The following is a 22,124-nucleotide window of genomic DNA, read 5'->3' as shown; positions in this document are numbered from 1 at the left end:
AGATTTTATGGTGTATGGAATAACAGAAATCAAGAAGAAAGCATAAACCCCTTTCTCCAGCCCTTTACTCATTGGGGTTTTTTTAGGGCTTCTTTATGTGTACAGACAAAATCATCTAAAAGAGTGACAATATGTAGAAAAGGTCAAAACAAAACATTAGTTAAATAAAATGCAGATTGGAGTGTATTTTTAGTGCTTGAATATTTTCCCTAAAAGGCTATACTGTAGGAAACGTGTTTTACTGCTTGAATCATATGGCAGCATGAGACATGCTCTTAGCACATGCTGCTGTCACATGGAAGTAAAGAAGTGGTCTCAAAACAAGCAACAGTGTCTTCAGAAACTTCCTTTAACAGCTTTAGCAGTTAGCTGATTGGAAGATTCCAGCCTTGACTCCCCTTCTCAGCAAGGGGCCCAAACGAGGAGAGAGAAAGCTTGTTTGCCCACCCACTTCTCAAACAACTTGTGAGCTGTTTCAGCCAATGGTAACAGATGTTTCTTTCTGTTTCTGTAACCTTTTCCTGTCAAGCTCTTTTAATGATACAGCATCTCTGTTTGCAGGAAGATTTCTCTTGACTCTCTAGCCTGATAACATTTCTTTCTCTCTGTGCACTTCATGAAGCACCTCCATCTCTTTACTTACCATTCCAGTACTGTACCCGCTATCAGAATTCCAGGAATCTCACAATTGTCCCTAAACAAATGGGCTTTTGCTGTTTAAAGTGTGTATGCACGTGTACTGTTACATAGTGTTCACACCAATATAGTGGAGCCTTCCCGCAGAACTTCCACTGCAGCTAAAAACATCAGAAATGACAAATGAGAAAACAAACAGCTGAGCCTAAACAGTCCTTGTTCATACAGGTTTTCTTATAAAGAAGAAAATTGCACTTAAATGGCTTCATTTGAGTTGTACGGATGTAAGAGCACCACTGAGACTTGCAGCTGTTTCTCCTGCAAGCAGGATCTGAGGCTTTGGTTCTCTGTCAAATTGTACTTGCTACCCTGCAAGAACCAACTTTTAAACTATGCAAAAATAGTATCTTCTGAAGCATAAGCTTAATAATTATGTATCAGTAACAAGATAACAACTGTCACTTTGTGTTGAATTGCCAAATTTAGGCTCTCGCTGGTCTCACTCCTCCCTTCTCCTTTCCAGCAGTTGTTGAGCAGTTGTGTTGCTCTCCACTCATCAGTGAGGTGAGGTGTGACTAAGACTCTCTGGTATGCCCATGGTTCAACTGGTATTTCTCTTTACCTTTTTTTTTTTTTTTGATGGCATGAGTGATTATGAATTTCACAGATAAAAAATAGTGTGCAAAACTTGTTTTAAATCCTGTCAGACTTTCATTGTGGCAAGGCTGTACTTGAGGGGATGATTGGTAGGGATTTAGGAGGTAGGAAGAAGGAATTCCTTCCAATTTGTTTGGTTGGGTTTTTTTTCTGTTTAACAGTGTGTATCTGATATTGGATGGTTGCAGAAAGTTCTTGGCAATTTGGAGACTTGACCACAGTCTGTCACTAACAGTAGCTGAGAGGGTTGAGGTAGCTACAGTAAGGAAATTAAACTGCTTGTTCCTTACTGGTCACCCTGAGTAGGACGAGGACTTCCTAAACAGTGACATTTGCTTGCTCCAGCGTGTATATGCAAAGGCTATGATGTTACCTTGTTTGTCACTGAGGAGAGTACCGAGTTTTCCTCATCCGAGTGGTTCTGTATGAATATTGCTGGCTCAACTCTTGCTGGTTCTGGAAACTCACCGTGCTGTTTCAGATCTGATTTTCCAACTTCCGTGTGTAGCAAGGTGATGTGAGCAGGGGCATCTCTAGGGGGTGGACAGCAACAAGGAAGCAGGAATTCTCTTTCTTAAGGAGAAAAATTATCAGCTTGCTTGGTGAAGTGCAAACAATTCAGATAAGAGGCGAATGCATTTTGAGAAGTATTTTAACCTTTTCTAGTTTCCCTGAGGGAAAACTGGACCTTACCATAAAAACAAACGCTTCCCAGATGCATTTCTATATTAATTGTTATATGATCAGACAAAAGAAGATTTCATCAGGAAGATAAGATGTCAAGGAGCCATCATGACTGTACTGGTAATGGAAGCTTTGGGCAGGGCATCTGTTCATTTATTGTTTGTGTTTCTTGCAGATTAACTCATTTCCTTTTGAAGTCTGAAACTTGTGGCTGGAATATTCCCTTTCCTATATGAGCATTGTTCACAATGTGAGTGAAGCCCTTGGGCACTTGGCTGAGCTCCTATTAGGGCGAGCATCTTCACTACCTGCAGCTGGGGCCTGCTCAGATTCCCACAGCTGATAGGACTGTGGAAATCCTCGTGCTAGGTAGGCATTGCCCCTTTTAAAGGGAAATTTTGCAATAGGAATGAACATGAATGGGAAGTTGCCTTTCATGTTATTTCATACATCTTGGGTGAAGGAAAAATAATAGCCTTTAGAAGGGTTCGGCCTTCAAGAGAGCATAGACCTCTCTGAGGCTTTCTCAGTTAGCATCTAAGATCCCTTCAGTGCTTAGCATATGACAAACTACTCCTAGTAACATTTTGTGCATCCATTCATGAAAATTGTTTTGCACACTTCCTATTTACAGCTTGCTGGTACATTGAAAAACAAGCAAAATAAATCCTTGAAAATACCAGGTTGCTACGCATACTGTTTCTACAGCATTAGCCCAGTTTTAGATAGTTAGCTCGGCCACTTCAGAGGCAGTGTCTTCATGGTAGCCTGGAACAGAGATTTGCTGGGACTCGTCAAATTCATATTCAAGATTTAGTGTATTTACTGTGATCCCCAAAACCAGGCTGCCCCATAAAATACTTTAGGGTCAAAAATGTGCAAGAACCTGTTACATCTCCACTAGGCTTCAGAGATCAGTAATCACATTTCAGCTGAATTCAAATTGCTTCAAAACTGGTTGAGAAGATCTGGTGCATTCTTGCAGCAAAGACCTTTAACCTTGGTTTGTCAAAAAGATTTGTCCTGTGTTTTGGGCCTCCTGGAGCCCAGATTATAGTAAATCTAGAACTAGTAAATATAAAACTCGTCAGATGTGATAGATCCTTCCTGCAAGTGTAGGATAACCTCACTATCATTAGATACAGTTACGAATAGGCTCATAAAGAGGTAATTAGTTTTCAAAGGTACTCATGGTTAAAGATGCAAGTACTAATCTAGGGGGAGTTTGGTACCAGGGCCTAATCGCTGTCTCAAATTGAGTCACAAATTAGCTTGGGGACTTCTCCAGCTTCCTCAAGCTTATCTGTAAGCATCTTAATAAATTTTTCTCTTGCTATGAGGGGACCTGCCAGACACTAAAAACTTGAGTAAAGGATCTAATCTAGAAAAAAAATTGAGCTCTGGTTTCTGTTAAATACACGGGAAAGAAATTCCCATAATATGGAGATGTTCCATGTTCTTGAAACTCATACCCCAAAGCCTGTGTAGCTCTAGAGCATTAACTCTTCCTCTGAGAGTCTGATAGTAGTAGTCTGCAAGTATCCTGCTCCTCAGTGAAGGAGTGCTGGAGTGCCATGGAAAGTGGTTTTGCACCGCTTTTTTCCCTTTCAGTCTAGATTCAGATGTTGGCTTGCATGGCTTGATTCATAAATGAGCAATAGCTGACTGGCAAAGGTTCATTTCTCCACATGCCAAGATGAGTTGGACCCTCTGGGGGGATTAAAACTGACGGGTAAATGTCTTGCCACGTGTAGGTGGCCTGTAAGAAAAGATTTGATGATTTATATTTTTTTTTAAAGTCTTTGTTAAGACTTCCCCCCCCCTCTTTAAACTCTCTTGTCATGTGCTGAGTGGGGGTGGATGGAGATCAGGGCGGAGGGGGGTGCTGCTGAAAGCATTTATCTTCATTTCTGCTATCACCCAGTGTTTATTACGCAGTGATAGACAGACGCAGGAAAGCTGCCAATCAAACCTACATTCACTGCATTTCAATTGGCTTTTTGCTTTGGATTTCAGCATTTTGAAATCTACATCATCTCTGCAGTAAAAGGTCATTGTGTTTGTGGGGATGACAAGCCCGAGACCCTCGGGTACCCATGGCAGTCACTGGTGATCCCATCAAACAGTGGAAGACCCAGGAATCGGGACAGACTGTCAAGTGCTTGGTAGAGAACGGCCAGTTGTAAGAGCTGATCTGCTGCTGCCCACATTTAAGAAGCAGAAGTGTGTTGTTTGCCTCCAGGTTAGACTAGGACTTAAGAGGCAACAGCAGCTTCTTCTCTCACCCAGGCTGAAACCCTGGCTGGACAAAACCAGCTGAGAAGGAGTTTTCATGCTGCATGGTGAACTTTCTGAAGTTTTCCACCCGTGATCTCAAATCTTCCCAATCAACCAATGGAAAAAGTGAACAGCAAAAGTTAGGATAGCATAGTTGTATACTGGGGGCATTTTCCTCCCTAAACTGAATGTCTGAAATGTTTTTATGCTTTTAATCATCTTTACTTTACGCATGCATGTGGGAGGCTTCTGGCAGGACTTGTGATACAAATGTTATTCCACTTTGCTATATGTAGCTAGATATACTTTAATAATTACACTTTTCAATTACATAATTAGTATACTTAATAAAAAGTATACTTAATAAAAATTAGACTTTACTTAATAAAAACATGTAGATCATGGATTTGCCATTAGTGTTAGGCACACTGGTTTGGAGCCTTTGAGAAACGGACCAAATCCTTCTGAACATGCATCTTTCACTCTATGAACCTTGTTCCCTGTGTCCTAATCTTTTTGATGAAAGTATCTGTTACCTGAAACACTAGTGTTAGCTGATAGCTTTTGCTGACTCTGAAATTTGTGCAGGGCTGTCCTGTGGATGGGGAGGTGCTGCTTTTTTTCCATTGTTAGCTTTTCTGTGTAGGATATGACTGCCTTTGGAAGTGTAGGGCATGCGAGCTTTAAATGAACACCATAACTGACTTGAAGGTTGTGGAGAAAGGGATGAGAAGGCCAGAATCTTTACAGAAAAAAATTCAAAACCATTTGCCAACAGCTTTTTTATGGTACTTGTAGCAGTAGGTACAACAGTTGAACAAAAAAAAAAAAAAGGTTGAACAGTTGAACGGCCAGCTGAACTCGCCGTTTGTGGAGCAGTTAGGGATGTTGCTGGGCGTTTGTGATGCAGCGGAAGCGCACAATTGCTCTCCTAGGGTATGTTATTCTCCAGTTTGTATATTATTTGATATGCCCACAGAGGTGGTTCTCACTGCAAAACAGGTGATGACTTTGTAATGTTCATCTGTAATATTAAAGATTAATATTCTGGAATTATGGTCCTGAGTAGTTTTCCTTGTCTGGCTCAGTCCTATAAGGCAGTTGCTACCTAGTTGGTGATGTTAGTTACTGTTTCCCTGCAGCAAGTCCCACTGCATGAAATTTGTAGAGAAAGGAGTTTTCTGTTCTCCACCTGGTGACTGGAGGGAAGGCAGCAGAAGAGCTGCCCTTGTATACCAAACCCAGGCTTGTAGCGAGGAGACTTTTAAAGATGAAGCAACATAAAATGTAATTGTCCTTCTTCCACTTCTGGTTGCAAAATGTAATTGCGTTAATGCGCTGAATCTGCTTTCTCCAGTGCATATCTTTTGTTCAGAGGAGGCCTTTGTTTTGGGGGATATGGAGAACAAGGCCCTGGGCGTACGTAAGAGCAGAGGAAATGTTCTTAATTCTGCTCTCCAAGTGATGTGTGCGTGTCTGACAGAGGCAGATACAGAGACTGAGCAGATGTGCAGCAGAGCTTTGTCGATTGCTGGAGGCTTGGCACAGCTGAGTACACAGTGTATAGCTGTCTGCTCAGAAGTCTTGCTCTTGGCATATTTCTGAGCTTTCTCCAGAACCAAAAATCAGGACTTGAGACAGCTTATCAATTAAAAGAGGACTAGTAGCAGCCTTCTCGGTGTCTCTATTTATCAGCATTGGTCTAGAATTTACTTCCTCAGTTTCCCCTGCCTGCCTTGTTCCTTACTTTGCAGAGAAAACATAAACCATGTTAGAGAGAGAGAGAGAGAGTGTGTGTGTTTGTTTGTTTGTTTGTTTGTTTTCAGGCTAGTTTGTTTTCTTCCACAAGCCTGAGTGTTCTGCTGGGATTTTATAAGAAAAGTGAAAACCCAGACACCCTGCTCTTCCTCATCTTCCTCCACACCACTTCATTTACTAGCAGTTAGCAAGTGTTTAGCTCTCTGTGCGGGCAGCTGGCCTGCTGTGTACTGGATGCAGAGTTGTCAAAGTTATGTCTCTTCTACTATTGCTGCTGTGCCACCAGAGCCCTGAGCCAGCCCTGCTGGGAGAGCGAAGCTGCTCATTTTTCCATGTGCTTCCCACTGGAGACAGTGTGGAGATGCAGAAATCCAGACTGAATAGATTCCGGATGCTGTGCTTTTCCTCATTTGTGCTTGGGGATGATCTTGGTTTGCTTTTCCTTATCAATTTCTATTACCTTGAGTTTCTCTGGGGGCCAGCACCTATGTGTAGTACAAGGCCTGCATGTATATAAAGGCCTTAGAGACCGCAAATAGTATGAGATTTTTGACTCTGGTACTGTTATGGGAGAACTGTTTCTTCTCTCCGCTTGTCTCCCTAGGGATTACATTTAATGCCTCCGAGCTTTCTTAAATGGATGCCTACTTGAGTTACCACTGGCAGTTCCTTTTTGCCTGGAAAATTATGTTCTCTGTGCTAGTTTTTGAAGTATTCTGCTTAGCTTCCTGCTGTGGGCTGTTGCCCAAATCCTTGGGTGGTTAGCAAAGGTCGTATCATTTGCCTGGAGTCAGGGCAGCCCCTGCCTGCTGTAGGTTGGGCCGCCCAGAGCAGCAAAAGGCCAATTCATGGGTCATCCTTGCTAACACTTTGTTATGATCCTTACTGTGTGGCAAATATTGTAGGCAACCTGTATCTTCTGGGTGGAGTTTACAGTAGTAGCAGGGATTATGTCCACAAATGTGTGTGGTTTGCCAGGGCAGCGCTTTTTCTTCGTGTGTGTTCTGGTCTGCCTTCATAGCTCTGCTAGAAAATTTTGAGTCTTTGAAAATACAGCTTCACTAGTAGAATGCATTTGCACCAGATTAGTTGATTAGGATTTCTGCCTTGTGAGTCTCTGCTCATCTTATCTCTCATCAACTTTCTTTTCTTTCAGAAATGCGTTGCAGGGAGGTGCTTTCCTGTTAATTTCCTGTGCTCTGTGGCTTATTTAGGAGGTGTTTATTTCTGTAAATAAGGTTTCTAGAGTTTTGTGTCTTGGATTTTGAAAGGTTTTCTATGGTTTTGTCTCTGCAGCTCTTTTCTGAATAGTCTTCTGGAGGTTAAATTGCTAATTATTTCCCCCTTTTCTGCAGGTGCTGTGATTGGGGATGGACAGTCAGCTGTGGCCAGCAACATTGCCAACACCACCTACAGGCTCCAGTGGTGGGACTTCACTAAATTTGATCTGCCTGAAATCAGCAATGGTAAGCCAGAACGGACACCAATATTTTCTTTTAAGTCTCATGAGCTCTAGGATCTTCCAAAGGGAGCTGTATGCTGCTGGCCTTGGGTTACTTGATTGTCTTGTGTTGGGAACTGTAAAACGCTCAGCCTTTTGAAAATGTTGACTGAAAGCATGAAGGGCTGTTCCTGCTCTGTCTAGTTTGTGTGTTCTTGCTATCAACAAATCCATGCATAAATGGGGCATTTTTGTGAGCGTTCTCATGAGAATATACAATCCTCTTAAAGGAATTCAGTATCCAATCTCCTCATTCTTTTACCAGCAAGTTTCTAGAGGGATATTGTCTTTATACCCTTACATTAGAACCTGCTAATGAATTGGGTCTGAATTCTCCATGTTATTGACATCAGTGTGGGTTAAAGTGCTGCAATACATTTTGGAGATCAGGGGCCTGGTCTGTTGCAAGTGTTGCAACACAGTGTTACAAGCCGGGGAGAGTAATTCTAGCTTTTAGCCATTTGCGAAAGCAGTGATTCATCCCATATCGCAGGTGAAAGTTGCTTCTGGGTCAAGAATATGAGCAATATTGCTGATTTTATTAATTTATTTATTTTCTCCTTCCCTTTGTGAAAATTAGACCGTAGCTTTACAAATTTTCTTTGGCATAAGCTAGCTCTTGTACTGGAAAAGAGATCCTTATGCAGGCACAAGCATATTTGATGCTTGTGGTCAGCTGATCAAGGAATGACTTTTTCAAGGCTAGAACTAACTTGACTAGAAAGGCTATTTTTAACCCAGAATGGTATCCTGATATAGCTTGCTGCACAGCTGCAGAAATGTTTGTGGCAGCCGGGAATGAAGATAGGAGGTAGATATTCATGAATGTTTCTTTGTACAGTGATTTTTAGCTTAGGACATCTCTGTGCATATGTGAAATTCATTGCTTGACTTCTCAGCAAAAACAGATTGGATTCTTTTTTAAGGGACTGACTTTTTTAGGGAGAACTGTTTTCAGAAAGACTTCTGCTTTCACAGGTAACCATTGAAATGAATTAAGAAAAAGTTTCTCCCAGTCCCAGCCTTGTGTGTTCTGCAATTCTAGAAATTACGTGTCTGACAATAGAGGTTTCTGTGGGCTGCTGTCCTGTTGCTTAAAGAACTCACAAAAGGAGCACATGTATATACACGATAGCAGCAGAGATGTGGGGAATTGAAATCACAGAATGGTTTAGGCTGGAAGGGAGCTTTAATGATCATCTAGTCCACCCCCCCCTGCTGTGGGCAGGCACGTCTTTCAATAGATCAGGTTGCTCAGAGCTCTGTCTAATCTGACGTTGAATACTTCCAGTGATGGGCCATCCACAGATTCTCTGGGCAACCTCTATGGGGCCATTTACCTCCCAGTCCCTGGGAAATTGGAGGAGCTAGGGGAAAGCCACCAGTAGCCCATCCCATTACAAAAACCTTGCTTACTTCATCTGTAGGAACAACACAGTATCTGGTGTTTCTTTCTCATCTCCTTCCTCCACAGTGTATAGAATGTTGTGGTGTGATGTTTATAGCCTGGTGGGAAATAAAAGCCCTGCTTCTAGACAGTAGCCCTTGACATTGTAAAAGGGGGAAGAAGATGCTTTATATTTTGTCCTTAAGAACCATTCTGTCCCTTCCGAAGTAGAATACTGTGGTGAACTCGTGTGCCAGTGCTTTGATGTATCTTGTTAAGTGCCAAACTTTGTAGTACTACTGTAAAGTTGTAGGCTGAGGATCAGTGCTCAAGGCAAAGTTTTGTCACGTGGTGGCAATACTTTCTGTGGTCCAGACAGACACTGGAACAGAATAGAGATGATGTCAGAGAGGGAAGCATCTTGCTGCTGACTTAAATTCTTTGGGATTTCTCTGGAAGCTTGTAAAGTATTTGAAGAGTGCTACAGCTGCTAATAGCTTTTTGTTAAATTTTTTTGGCCTCATCTGGCTGCTGAGGAGGAGGCTGCTGATATTTTTAAAAAAGAAGGCATAAGATGTTTGTTTATAATTCATGGAATCCCATAGAAAATAACAAACATCTGCTCCTCAAGACATCAATATTTCAGTCTTCTCCCTCTCCCTTGGCAGGACACTTCCATTCTGAAAGAGCTTCCAATTAGCTGGAAATTGGGCTACAGTTTCTGCTGTTGTTGTGCCCTTCTTGCAGGCAAGGTTCCTGCTATAACCCATCCCCAGCCCTTCTGACTTCCCACGTTGTGCTTCATAGTACTTGGCTTCTCCATCTTTGATTTATTACCATTTGGAAATGTTCACTTTTATGCTGCTGCTTCCTTTTAACATGCTGAGCCCAACTCTGGCATTTCTAGATTGTTAGCCATATCCTTCTGCCAGGGTCTAGTGGGGAAGTATGAAGATGTATCAGTTGTGCTCATCCTAAAACAGGTATTTGCCAAGCTTGCCTAGGCACAGAACAAAGACAAGCTGCACATTTGCCATGTTGCACAAATTTGTAGAGATATTGTAAAGCTAAATGTGTAGCAGTGGAGTGGTGGGTTGGAGGAGTTTTTTTGTGACTCTTTGTGATCTTGGAAATAAACTATTTTCCCAGTAAAGTGTGTGACTCAATGGCTCCTTTTTTTCCACCATCATTTCCCATAAATCAGAAGTGGTCACATGAGTCCACTTACACGGAGGGGGCCATTGCACTTCCTGGGACTGACTTGAGCCACAAGTGGTTTGGGACTTCAGGCAGATGAAATGATGCAGCTGAAGTTTGGGACTGCCTGCCAGCTCCACTCTTCATCAGAGAAATGACTCTGTGGCCAACATCCATCTCCGAGCAGGTCTTCTTCCTGTTACCATTAAACAAAGAAAAGGTATTTTGGAAGTAGGATGTTTTCCACTGAAGCGGACGCATCTGAGCAAGTGATGGCAGTGTGATTAGTGCAGTCTTGTGATCTCGGAGCCCTGGGCTCCGGATGCAGCTCTGCGGCAGCTCCCTCACTAACACTCATTAAGAGGACTTGAGCAATCTTGGGGAAATGGCTTTGCAGGGATTTGAGGAATTTTATTCTCTGCCCTGTCTTTCTCTATTAATTGCAAAATGGAAAAAGATGGCTTCAGATTTCTTCTCTCCTTTTCCCAGTTTTGCTTTTAATAACTCTGAAATGAACATGACCTGGTCTTAAACTAATTGTCAGTCCTATCAGTGTTGAGGTGGGAAATTTATTTGGCAGCAGAGGCAATGCTATCTCTGGCATTTATTTGACATTATTGTATAAGTGTTGCAGATCCTTAAAATTTCTCACATCTAGCAGGTAAGTATTGACTTGGTGAACAGTGTAGAACAGAGCCTTTCTACAGATAAAATATTTGAAGGTTTTGCCTCTTGTTTATGTCCTTTGAATATAGTTTCTCTCATGCTACTCGCTGCTCATTATTTCATTTTCTAACCATTGTGGCTGAACTAACACTGGCTGGGACTTGAGGAAGGTGATTTGATCAATACTTACTGATCCACAGTGGGATGCAGAAGAACTTAAAAGGGGGAAAAAAAGCATGTTAAACAACTTATAAATAGGAGCAGCTGTTAGGAAAGTGTCATCCTTAAGGGTAGCTAGGAGTGGATGGTGCACCTAGCATATCTTCCTTTGGCAAACAGTGCTGTTGCTGTCAGCACTCCAGGCCTTCCCCAGCTTCAAGCGTAATTATGCTGTAGGTGTGAGCACTCCAAGTTGGCACAACAGCTTGATTAATTTGTTCTCTGATGTTTCTTTTGATCTGTTCTGTCAGCTCGGTGGCTGCATTAACAATGAAAGAAAACAAGAGATGAAAAGGCAGCCTTGTTGTAAATGGTTTTCCAAAAATAGCAGGGTTTTTTTCCTAAAATCTTCTGTATTGACTTCATTTTCATAGATCAGGCCTCAGGCTCCAAAGAAATCAGATAGCCTGTGGCTTTGTCAAATGCATGGGTATCTTCATCCTCCCTGTGTCTTGGAAATCTCTTAGATGTTGTTCCGTAAAATGAAACCTTGCTGAGATCTCCACCTCTCGCATTTGGACATTTTGGGCTGGCATACTAAGCTCTATTGGTTCTAGGTGTAAGTGCTACCTGAGTCCCTCATCCTTTGTAGATGAGGGAAGAGCAAAAAACCATAATGCCAGCATGAATCAGATCTTGAAAGACTGAAATAAAGGACGCTCTTTTTCATTCAGCACAACTTCTATCTGTGGTGTTTTATGTTCCAGGCATGCATCAAGGGAGAAAGATAGTTCACTTCTGGCAGGGGAGCTCACTATCTGTTTTGCTAAGAGGCATTCACCATATGCAACAAACTTTAAAAGCAACAAGACACGCAGTCATGTTGGCTGTCATTATGGACTGTTCACCAGAAACCTCTGTGCTGTGCTGAAAGAGGGTCAAGAGTGGTAAAAAAAGGGGAGGGGGGGGGAAACTGTGAAAACAGAAAATGAGTGAGCATGTGCTGAATGATAAACAGACTCTTGGTGACTGGTGATCCAAACACAACATTGTTTTAAAAGGCATATAGTAAATAATAAAATCCTGAAGAACAGGATTAGAGACCTGGAAAGGAAAAAAAAATAGCCATGGAACTGCAAGGATAGGTACAAGACGTGGCAATGTCCCTGAATGTGTAAGTGGTACAGAAGAAATACACGTCTTTCTTACCTTACAAAAATAAAGATGTGGGATTCTTTTCTTGTGAATATCCAAGGTTGCATTAGATTAAAGAAAATCCCAAACTTTAAAAGCTGAAGAGAGACATGGATTCTATAGATTATGATTTTCAGTAGCTGTGGGAACAAGGAAGAAACATTGCCTGTGCCCACAGAAATCACTGTCTGTTTCACCTCTGAAACTGCTGTCACCTCTTTGAAAAGCACCAGGAGTTCATCAGTACAGTAGGGACCCTGGGCTAAATTATACCCATACCTTTGGTCTGAGGAAGCAAATATACAATCTCGCTACTTCTAATATTGAGCATCAAATGATGGTAGTTAACATTGTGGAGAAACCGTGGCTGCCTCATGGGAACTGCATCCTGAGCTGGAGATGCAGGACAAAAATTGAGATGTCTAGCAGAACAGGAACGAGAGAGAACAGTTCTTAGACCCCAGGGAAAGGAACTGCGGACTATATTTTTTTCTCTTCTAGTAATCAAAGTTTTTTGTGGAGGTAGTGGAGGCATGTTTCATGCTTGTATCTCTGGGAAATGCTCTCCCTGTGTAAAGTGTAGTTTTGCTCTGTTGCTGGCCTTATTGCTTGCCTCTCTTTTAAGTAGTTAACTCAGGTTTGGCTGGGAGAGTCCCAGTATTCACCTGTGCAATAAATTCCCATTCCCCCCTCCTTTTTTTTTTGATCACTGCTGATTAGATTACAGCTACAAAAGAATTGGTGAGAAAGGACCCCCTTCGCTACTGAGTATAGCTCTCTGCCGTCTTAGGCAGGCACATCCTCTAGTTGCTCTTATTCTGTCTTAAAATTGGTTAAATTCTTTGCCCCTTTCACTTCTGTTGAGAGACTATTGTAGCATCTTGCTATTCTGGTAGGAATTTTCTAATTTCCAAACTTAATGGCTGCTTTTACCCACATACTCACCTGTCAACATTATTTTTTAAGGGAACTGATGTTTTTCTGGCACTTGCTTTCTGCTATTTTTTGTAAATATAATCCCATTCCCTTGCAATCTTGGTGGTTTTTTTTTTTTTTAACATAAAATACATATTTCGTTTTCCCCAGTCATCTTCCTAGCTCTTTGATGGACTTGTTACCGTTTAAGGTTTAATCTTTCTTGAACATGGCTGACCAGAACTGTGCCCAGTATCCTACAGGTGGTCTCTGGACAAGGTTGTATGTTAGCACTGATAATTCTGTTGTAAGTGTGCTCCCTAGTGCAGTTTGCAATTGCCATCTCTTCCACTGTTGTGCCAGGTGGATGGCTCAGTCTTTGCTATCTTTACTAATCACTAAAGTTGATTCCCTCTTGTTTCCAACTGAGAAGCTCCTAGGTAAAGCAGAAATTTGTAAATATTAACAGGCTCTAGAATTCTTTCATTTCTCTTCTGTTATGTCTCTGTGTATTTCAGTTCACTGTGTGGTCTGATCATGCTCTGTTAATGAAATTACCCAACTTTCTCAACAGAATTCATCAACCAGCTCCACTGTGTGCCTAGATCATTGATAAAGCTAATAAACAGGACTGGTTTTGAAATGAGTCACGGAAGAACTGTGCAGGAATTCTCCCAGGTTGATGGGGATTACAGTAGTGCAGCCTGTTGTCATGTCTCCTTTAGCTAGCTCACAGCATATGCTGCACTTCTTGTGTTGATGCCCATCTTCTCTTGTGACAACATAATGAGTATTTGAGTGAAGCCTACATTAAAAAAAAAAAAAAGCAAATTTTAATTATACCTTTTTTTTTAAATTAGGTAGTATAGTCTTTAATCTTTATTCTGTTCAACTAGCCTCACACTAAGCACTCGGGAATGTTGTCATCTTTTGGACTGTCTGTTCTTGGAAGGGCCATGTGTATTTTAAATTCTGTTATTACAGCACTGACAGTGACTATCATTATTTACCTTTTTTCTATTCAGCACCTTTCTGTTTATACTAGGTTGAAAATTACTGTTTTTAGCAGCTTTGAAACTGAAAAAAAATGGTGGAATAAATTCAGAGTACAGGTGTAGGTGGTTTGGTACAGAATGTAATTATATAGTCCACTTTTTATCCTCGTCGTCTTTTTCATTGGAATTCCTTAAATGGAACAGTTGAAGTTGATACTCAGCCATGTAGGAAAGCAGTTCCAGGAAAAATGTCTTTGAGCTCAGAAGAACTGAAGATGAGGTTCGGTGAGTGCTTTAAATCAGCAGTGCCGGAAGAAGGAGCAGTCCTGTCTGCTTCCCTGTGATGACTTTTTCTGCTGCTGCAAGTGTCTGTGTGGCTGTGTAGTGTACCAGGTTGAAAAAACTGTTCTGGCTAAAAAGTGACCCTAGGCAACAGTCAGTAATTTCTCAGCCATATCAGTTCCCTGATGTAGCCTTCTTTCCACAGAAGTGTTGGAAACAAAGGGCAGGGAGTGTTTCTTCTGGCAGCAGTGCCAGTTGTTAAAGCATTGAGTTACAGCCTTAATTTGATTTGGAAGTTCAGGATTTCAGAAGTACGCACAAAGCATTCTTGGCACTGTTCTTTTGTTAAACTAATAAGAAATCTAGCCCAAGAAGCACCTTCATCTGCAATTTTAGCTGAACAAATCAAAGTCAATTCTAGGATGGGTGTGGTCTGAAGGTTTAGAAGAGGATTCCTGGACTGTAGAAGTTGACATAGTGCTCCAGGGGATGCTATAGCTTCAAGCATGTGAGATGGGGTGTTCAGTCTTCTAGCATGCAGAGCTTCTATATTGCAAATGTGGGTGCTATTTCTATTTTTTTTTATATATGTCTATCGCCTTGAGTTTGAAAATACTAGAATCTGAAATTCCCCCGTTCCCAAAATAGTGTATGTAGTTTCAGCTCCAAACCCCCTGGAATAATTGCAGTACTGAAACACTGGAGCTCATTTAGGTTAGGCTGAGGGAGTGAACATAACTCCAGCCTTGTCTTATTGAGCCATTGAACTGTTGGTGATGATGATGCTAAAAGGCCTTGGAACCTCATTGTGCTAGGAATGGCACAAGTGCATAGTAAGATTCAGGAGCCCAAAGAGCTTATGGGCTACGTATGCCAGGCATGGAGGGGAAAAGATTTGTACGAGGTCACCCAGCAACTCACCAGCAGAGATTAAAGTAAAACTTAAATTTTCTGAGTTGCTGTTCACTGACTTGTCTGCTAAACAGTTACTTCACTGATTGCATGAGTGTCTCAAATACTGGAGTAATCAAATCGAGGACTTGCTGGAGAAGTCTCTGCCCTTTCTCACTTGCTTTATTCAAGATTGGTGTAAAAATTAGCTGTCAGAAATGAATGTCTGTATCTGGAGGGAGGGATTTTTCTCTCATCTCCTGTTTGTTGGAGATAAGGGGAGCTGGAACTATGGGCTCTGCAAGAGAAGGGGAAATGAATTAAGGTGTACTGTTTACAGTGCTACCACTGCTGGAGTTTGTCAGAGTCATGATCCGGGATTTGTTTAAACTGTGCTGTCCTTTACAAAGGATGGTGTTACACTCAGCAAAGGAGGGGTTTGATAAAGTGCGATTGCCACTATTTCTTGGCTGAAGGCTACAGGAGGTGAGTAGATTTCATCCCCTGGGCTTATTGCAGTGTCTTATCTCCGTTTCGGAGCACATTGTACATTAAACAGGGTATTAGCGTTTCATAAACTTTTGGAGGAAGCTAAATGTCTTGAGTGTCTGTTGCATGGGTTGTCCAGACTCCAACATGAGGTTTATGTCTTGCTTTGTTCTCTGTTGAACTTGAGTGCTTTAATGACTGTTCCTTTCTTTCTTCTTTGTAGCCTCTGTGAACGTGCTTGTTCAAAACTGCAAGATTTACAATGATGCTAGCTGTGATATCTCTGCTGATGGGCAGCTGCTGGCAGCCTTCATCCCCAGCAGTCAAAGAGGCTTCCCTGATGAGGGAATACTGGCTGTGTATTCTCTGGCACCCCACAACTTGGGCGAGATGCTTTACACAAAGCGATTTGGTAAGCACGCAGCAAGAAGTCAGGGTGGGTGGGAGTGTGAGAAGTTACCTCAGAACTCAGCCTTCAGTGAGAAATGCAATAGTGTGAATATCAGGGATTGTAGAAACAGGAAGTATTTTATTGACCTTTCAAACAGCCATGAGTATAGTGCTGCTGGGGAGAGGTCTAGACGTGTAAGGTGCTGATATAGGGGAGCTGCTAAGGGGTAGTTTTTTACCTCTTAAAGAACTTCATTATCTTAGTGGGAATACATTTGCTGCAAGGAAATGTCTCGCAAAATTTGTTCTTGTGTGGATCTCCTTATTCTTCTCTACACCTCATAAGGATGAGCTTAGTGTGCCATACGTTATGGGAATGTTGGAAGGGAATGAAGAAGCTGTGAGGATGAGGCATAGGGAGGGATGTCAGCCTGTGAGAGAAATAACTCCTCTTCTCTTTACAGGCCCTAATGCCATTTCTGTGAGCCTGTCTCCAATGGGCAGATACGCCCCCCGCCGTATCCTGCTGCACCCCTCCACAGAACACATGGTCGCTCAAGTCTTCAGGCTGCAACAGCCCCATGGTGGAGAAACATCTATGAGGGTGAGTGTATGTGTGTTCTGTTTCTTTGTGTTTTCATCAGTGATTTTTGTGTCATTTTGGCTCTAGCACAGTAGGCGGTTGCTGGGTTATGATTGCAAAGAGGTAGCATGCTCCAGGCCTGCTTGAATGATAAACATGTGAAGGAATTTATTTCAGACGTATGCAAACATGACAGGAGAACATAAGTTAAAACAGAATTGTGAAACTTCACTCTGGTTTCAAATATGATGACAAACAAGTATATTCCTTGTTGTGTGTGGTATCCTAAGTCTAGATTTCACTCATAGTACCTAGTAGGTCTTTTGTACTTCTTAGGTTAATATACATGTTGCTTGTGGTACTACAGTTGGCATTGCTGAAGGAGTTTTTCAGCTGAGGTTTCAAGATCATTTCCTAGCATTCCTAAAGGCAGCTAACCTCTAGGAGAGTGGCCACCAGCTGTTTCAGGAAGGGTAGGAGCTGAGCTTCACATCATACTTGCACACAGAAGGTGAGACTTACCATACTTTCGCCAAACAGGTTTTTGTTGGCTATTTATTAATGAGCTTCCTCTATATACATATATATGTAGGCCTGTTTCAGCAATGGAGTTAACTTTGTGTACTTCTGCTTTGTGAGATAAGTGAACTGTGACCCACACTGCCTCATTTAGTGTGTGAGAAAGCCTTTTTGATACTGGCAAATAGAGTTAAGAGAACATGTGTGCCTTGCTTTGTTCATCAGTGGAGCACAATAGCTATTCAGTGATAGTGTGGGATGGAAAAAGCCATGTCCAGTTGATAATTCACAAAGAGAGCTGAGGAGGCAGCACTAGATTTCTAAAGCTGAAATTTGGGCTGAATTCAAGTCTTGGGCCATGTATTCAGGTGACTTCTGTTGCAGGAGATGAAAAATAGCTGTTCAAACCTTTTCACTTTGGGGGATAACCATAGCGGTATTCATTCCGTGAGCAGCTTTTTTTTCCTCTATCTCTCTTTTTTTCTTTCCTTTTAAAATTTTTTTCTTTTTTAAAAGGCCTCTGATTATTATTACTTTTGGCAGAGCTTTCCCATGTACAAGGGTTGTGCTGAGCCTTTCATCTGGGGGCCCAGCACTGGGGAGAGACTTGTCTCTGGGAAAAATTGCTTGATTCATCTTCAGGCTCTATAGTTGCTCTGCAGACTGCTCATGGTTCAGAGAGGGTCATCGCAGCTGCGACATTACATGAGCTGCTTTATCAGCTGGTACAAAACTCTTGTTTATTGCCATCATCTGCTCCATGTTATAACGCAAGGGAAAATCAATGATGAGGATATTTTTTGGTGTACCAGTCAGCACTTTTTCACCCCTGGTTCTGAGCTACCATTCTGGTATGAGCCTCTTAAGGTAAGAGGCAGAAAGTAAAAAGTATTCATGAGAAAAGCACAATTTGGTTAGCAGGTGTGTGGATACGGTAAGATCACTAGTTACATGGATTCAGTATCCTGTTAGATCCTTTTAAAAGAAGTCTAGTTTGCCCTGGTACTGTTTCTTTTTTCAGTTATTTTAAGATCTTAGTTAAATACCTATCTTTTACTGCCAGATACGGGAGTATCCCTTCCCACAGTCTTTTTACCATATAATAAGCTAAGATGGAGAAGTCCTATTAGCTAAAATCATGTTTCTTCCCATAAAGAGCTATGGTAGGATTCTTTCCTCTCATCCATTCTTTACATCTGCTCTAAACTCCAGTTGCTATGGCTTCTATCTAGCCCTTCCTTTTGGAGGTGTTTTTTTGTAGCCAGCTAAATCAGTAAGCTTCTGTCTAAATCTTCCATTTATATTTCTTCATCTCCATTTCAAATATCTATGGTGTGTTATACTCTTCATATGCTTGTAGCCTTGCTCTTAGTCACCATTTAGTGAAGTAATGCTTTGTATTCCCTTAATCTTTTCTTGTAATTCAATCTTCCAGCTTTCATTTTTTTTCCTCTTCTGAATTCTCTCCAAAATACCCATCCTTTTTTTTCCCCTGATTCTGGGATATGTTTAAATGTTCGTAATGTGATAAGTCCAGTATTACCAGAAGCCCAGAGAGGGTATTTTTTTCTCCTTTTTTTTGGACTACAGGGCTTTACTTATGCAGTCAAAAACTGTTGGGTTTTTTCCTTTTTTTGCTGTTATGGTGCATTGAAAATTTTGTACAATTTTTCCCCCCCTTGCTTTTTAGACTTGCTCCACATCACTGCACTCCTGTCTTTCTCATCTGCTGTAGTTCTGGATTATTTTTCTCCAGATGGATTGCATATATTCTAAAGGTTGCTTTTTCCGTCTTTCTTGCACATGTATTTTTAGCTTCCAAAAACCTTTCCCCCACGTTTTCGAATCTGTCCAGTCTAGCAGGCTTTGCTAACTAATTTGCTGCTTTCCCCTTTCCCACATCATGTTTAAAGATGTTAAAAATGTCTCTTTTCTGACTGCTTTGGACTTTCTGCTTTCTGCCTATGTGATGGGGTCACAACTCTGGTTAAAGAGCCTTTCTGTGGGATGATGTGGAGTATTGTTTCAACATTCTGGTGTGGTGTTGGTCATCTTTGTGCGGTCTGTAGGACCAAGTTTGGAAAACATAAAACTGTTAATCTTGTAAATATTATTCCTTCAGCCAGTTGTAAAAATTAGTAGGTAAATTACAGGTATTTCTTCTGTCTTGAATTTTGCAATAAGACTGCCCCGTAAGTTTGTAATACTTTCCAGGATGTGCAAAATAAAAGAGCTTTTAGCAGGAAACTTTATAATATTCTTAGCATGCTTAGAGTGGCTGCTGTATTCATTTTCAAGTGAGTAAAAGTGTGTCTGCATCTTGGCCAGCGTGCAGTAGAAAAAGGTTTAGGAAACTTGGTGAAACTGTATTCTTCAATCTCTAATTTAATGTGCACATTAGAGAGAATCAGAAAGTATCCTTGTTGCGTCTGTGTCAACAGCTTGTAATACAAAGCAATTGTTACTCAACTTCTTAATTAAAAATAAGTCATAGCTGTGTTCTGAAGCAATGCTTTATGGATATTTTAATTTGACATTACTCACAAAACTCCCAAGAGAGAAATTCAAGAGAAATACTACATCAGATTCTATGAAAATTCTTGTAAGCTGTCTCATGATTGTACCTTCCTTCCCTGATGCCTTTTGATTTGCAATCAATGAACCGGGGAGAGCAGGGCTTGGCAGCGTGGCCTGTAAGTCACTGCACAAGTGTGGCAGCCTGCTGAGGAATGAAATACAGTGATTATTTCTGCTTCCAATTAAAATGGAAGGACCCTTCCTCCACATCCTTGACTAGCAGTCAGTAGAATGCAGGTTTCTATTCCTCAGAGAGGTTCTTCCATCTTGTTGTTGAAGTAGAGGCTGTGGAGATGCAATTAATTAGTTTTGTTACATGAAACTCTGATACATTTAATTGCACCTAGACATCCGCTGGCTGCTGGTGTGATTTTCAGCATTGGAGAGAAATGTTCTCCCCGAGAACTACAGCACTTTGGAATGATACTAAGGAGCATCTTGGTTATACAAGTGTGCGTTGTCTGTATATGTCATGCTCATAATATTTCAGAGAGAATGGGTATAGTTCTGTGGGTCAGGGCTGATGTGATTTGACAGTTATAAATTGTGCTCAGAAATGGAGTAAAAGTAGTGAATTGTCCTTGGATATGGTGGAGTCATGAGCTCGAGGTTCATACTGTTTCTATTCACTCCTTTGAGATTGATCTGCTTAGCATTTCAGATGGCAACCTGGCTTTGATAAAGAACAAGTGTGGTTTTCAGACTGATGCTTAAAAAGCCTTCTAGTAGTGTTGACTTTTAACAAGAGTGGTATGCATAGGCTTCATTTTGTTGTTGTTTGTGTTTGTGGCTTGTTGTTTTTGCAAACCTAACTAACATCTCTGTAATTTATCTGTAGCTGGAGAGTACAGGGAAGGAATTGCTTGTTGCCGATCTCTAGCTTGGAGCAGTATATGTAGTGGTGGCACAGGGAGTTGTTTGGAAATATTTGAGTTTCAGATATGGGAAGTTTGGAGAAAGGACTCCAAATATGGCATAAGAGTAGGTTTTGTATCCTATTTTGAAAGCATAGGTGGAGCTGGTCTCCAAATAAAGGAGATCTGTTTTCAAGCTGCTTGGGTCTAGGGTGATTTCTGAATTCCATATGATTCCAAGAGTATATGGAGGTTAAAGAACTTAGAAAAACGTGATATTAGAAACTTGATTGGAGCTAAAGTTCCTTAGAAACATAGAAGAGTAAGGATCATATTGCCCTGGATCTGTTAGCAGTGGATATTAGTGAGAAAAGCGTCCCAGAAGGTAGTTTTATTTCTGGCATTCACAAATTCTGGTGGCCTTGCAATGTTAATGTTTTTCATTTTACCCAGAGGAAGTTGTGACTCTAAATATCACAAAAAACATGATTACTGTAATCCAAATTAAAACAAAACTTGGAAAGGGGCTTTTAAGCTGAGGATAAGTTAGGTGATAGGAAAAATTGATTGACATATAGCTGAAGAGCAAATCATGTGATTTGTGGGGATAAGGTGACTTAAGCCCCATCTCAAATACTGTGGTGTGCCTTGACTCTAGAAAGAAATTCAGGCTGTGGAGATCCGGAATTAGCTCTTAATGAGACTACTGGTATTTGGGAAACGTTCCGCTGAAGTCAGTAGTCTGGATGGAACAGAATATGTGTACACTTCCATTGTAAACAGACGGAGAATTCCAAATCCTGTAGGAAGAAGGGCCTGAAGCAAAAGGCACGTGGAGTTTTCGCACAGAGCCAAGCTTTTTTACAGCGTATTAACTCTTAACAAGGACAATGCACAGAATACATGAGAAGATGCACAATTTGATTGAGTGCTGTTGTGTGAGCTTCGTGTAAGTGTCAGTAGAACATATATGGTGTGGTCTGCAAAGGTCGCTGCTAGACCTCGTGGACTCACTGGATGAGCTGTGAGTGCTCCTGCAGCTGGAAGCAAAGGGGATTTAAGCCTGAAAGCAAACGGCTGTGCACATTTGCTTCACTGGGGTGCAAGTTACAGTTTTGTCAGAACCCTTGCTAATGTGAAAAGAAAATTTATTAGGGGAATATGTGGAGGTGGCTTACTGTAACATGTTACCTCCAGTGGAGGAGTTCGTATGAACTAATATACTTTTGAAAAGAAGAGTGATTTGCAAGAAAGAGAGTAACAGCCTCTTGCTGTGTTATTGAAAAAGCATGCTTGTTGGTGTGGTCCCTTGTGTCTTCTTTTGAGAGAGATTTTTACATCTTCAGGTCGACAAGGGAATCTTCTGAGTAGAAATGCAAATAATACATCGAATTACTGCCCAAATAAATTTTTCACTGTTGGCAGAAGTTGAACCAGGTGGATGTTTCTTAGGCTACCAAAAGTCTAAGTAGAGTCACAGGCTGTGCATGCTTTTTGATACTAGGAACAGGGC

The 22,124-nt window shown here is 41.3% G+C and overlaps 1 protein-coding gene across 3 annotated transcripts in view; it reads left to right on the top strand.

The window, feature by feature from the left end:
- AMBRA1 (autophagy/beclin-1 regulator 1) overlaps positions 1-22,124 on the top strand; it is a 124,172-nt gene that overhangs the window by 64,481 nt on the left and 37,567 nt on the right. For all 3 annotated transcript variants that reach the window (XM_010080866.1, XM_010080858.1, XM_010080850.1), the window contains 3 exons: positions 7,368-7,478; positions 15,912-16,100; positions 16,543-16,682. In XM_010080866.1, the coding sequence (XP_010079168.1) occupies positions 7,368-7,478; positions 15,912-16,100; positions 16,543-16,682 (440 nt within the window). The remainder of the gene's footprint in view (positions 1-7,367; positions 7,479-15,911; positions 16,101-16,542; positions 16,683-22,124) is intronic.

The sequence above is a fragment of the Pterocles gutturalis genome, unplaced genomic scaffold (genome assembly GCF_000699245.1).
Source record: "Pterocles gutturalis isolate BGI_N339 unplaced genomic scaffold, ASM69924v1 scaffold15041, whole genome shotgun sequence".
Taxonomy (NCBI): domain Eukaryota; kingdom Metazoa; phylum Chordata; class Aves; order Pterocliformes; family Pteroclidae; genus Pterocles; species Pterocles gutturalis.
This window is presented reverse-complemented; position numbering and strand designations above follow the sequence as displayed.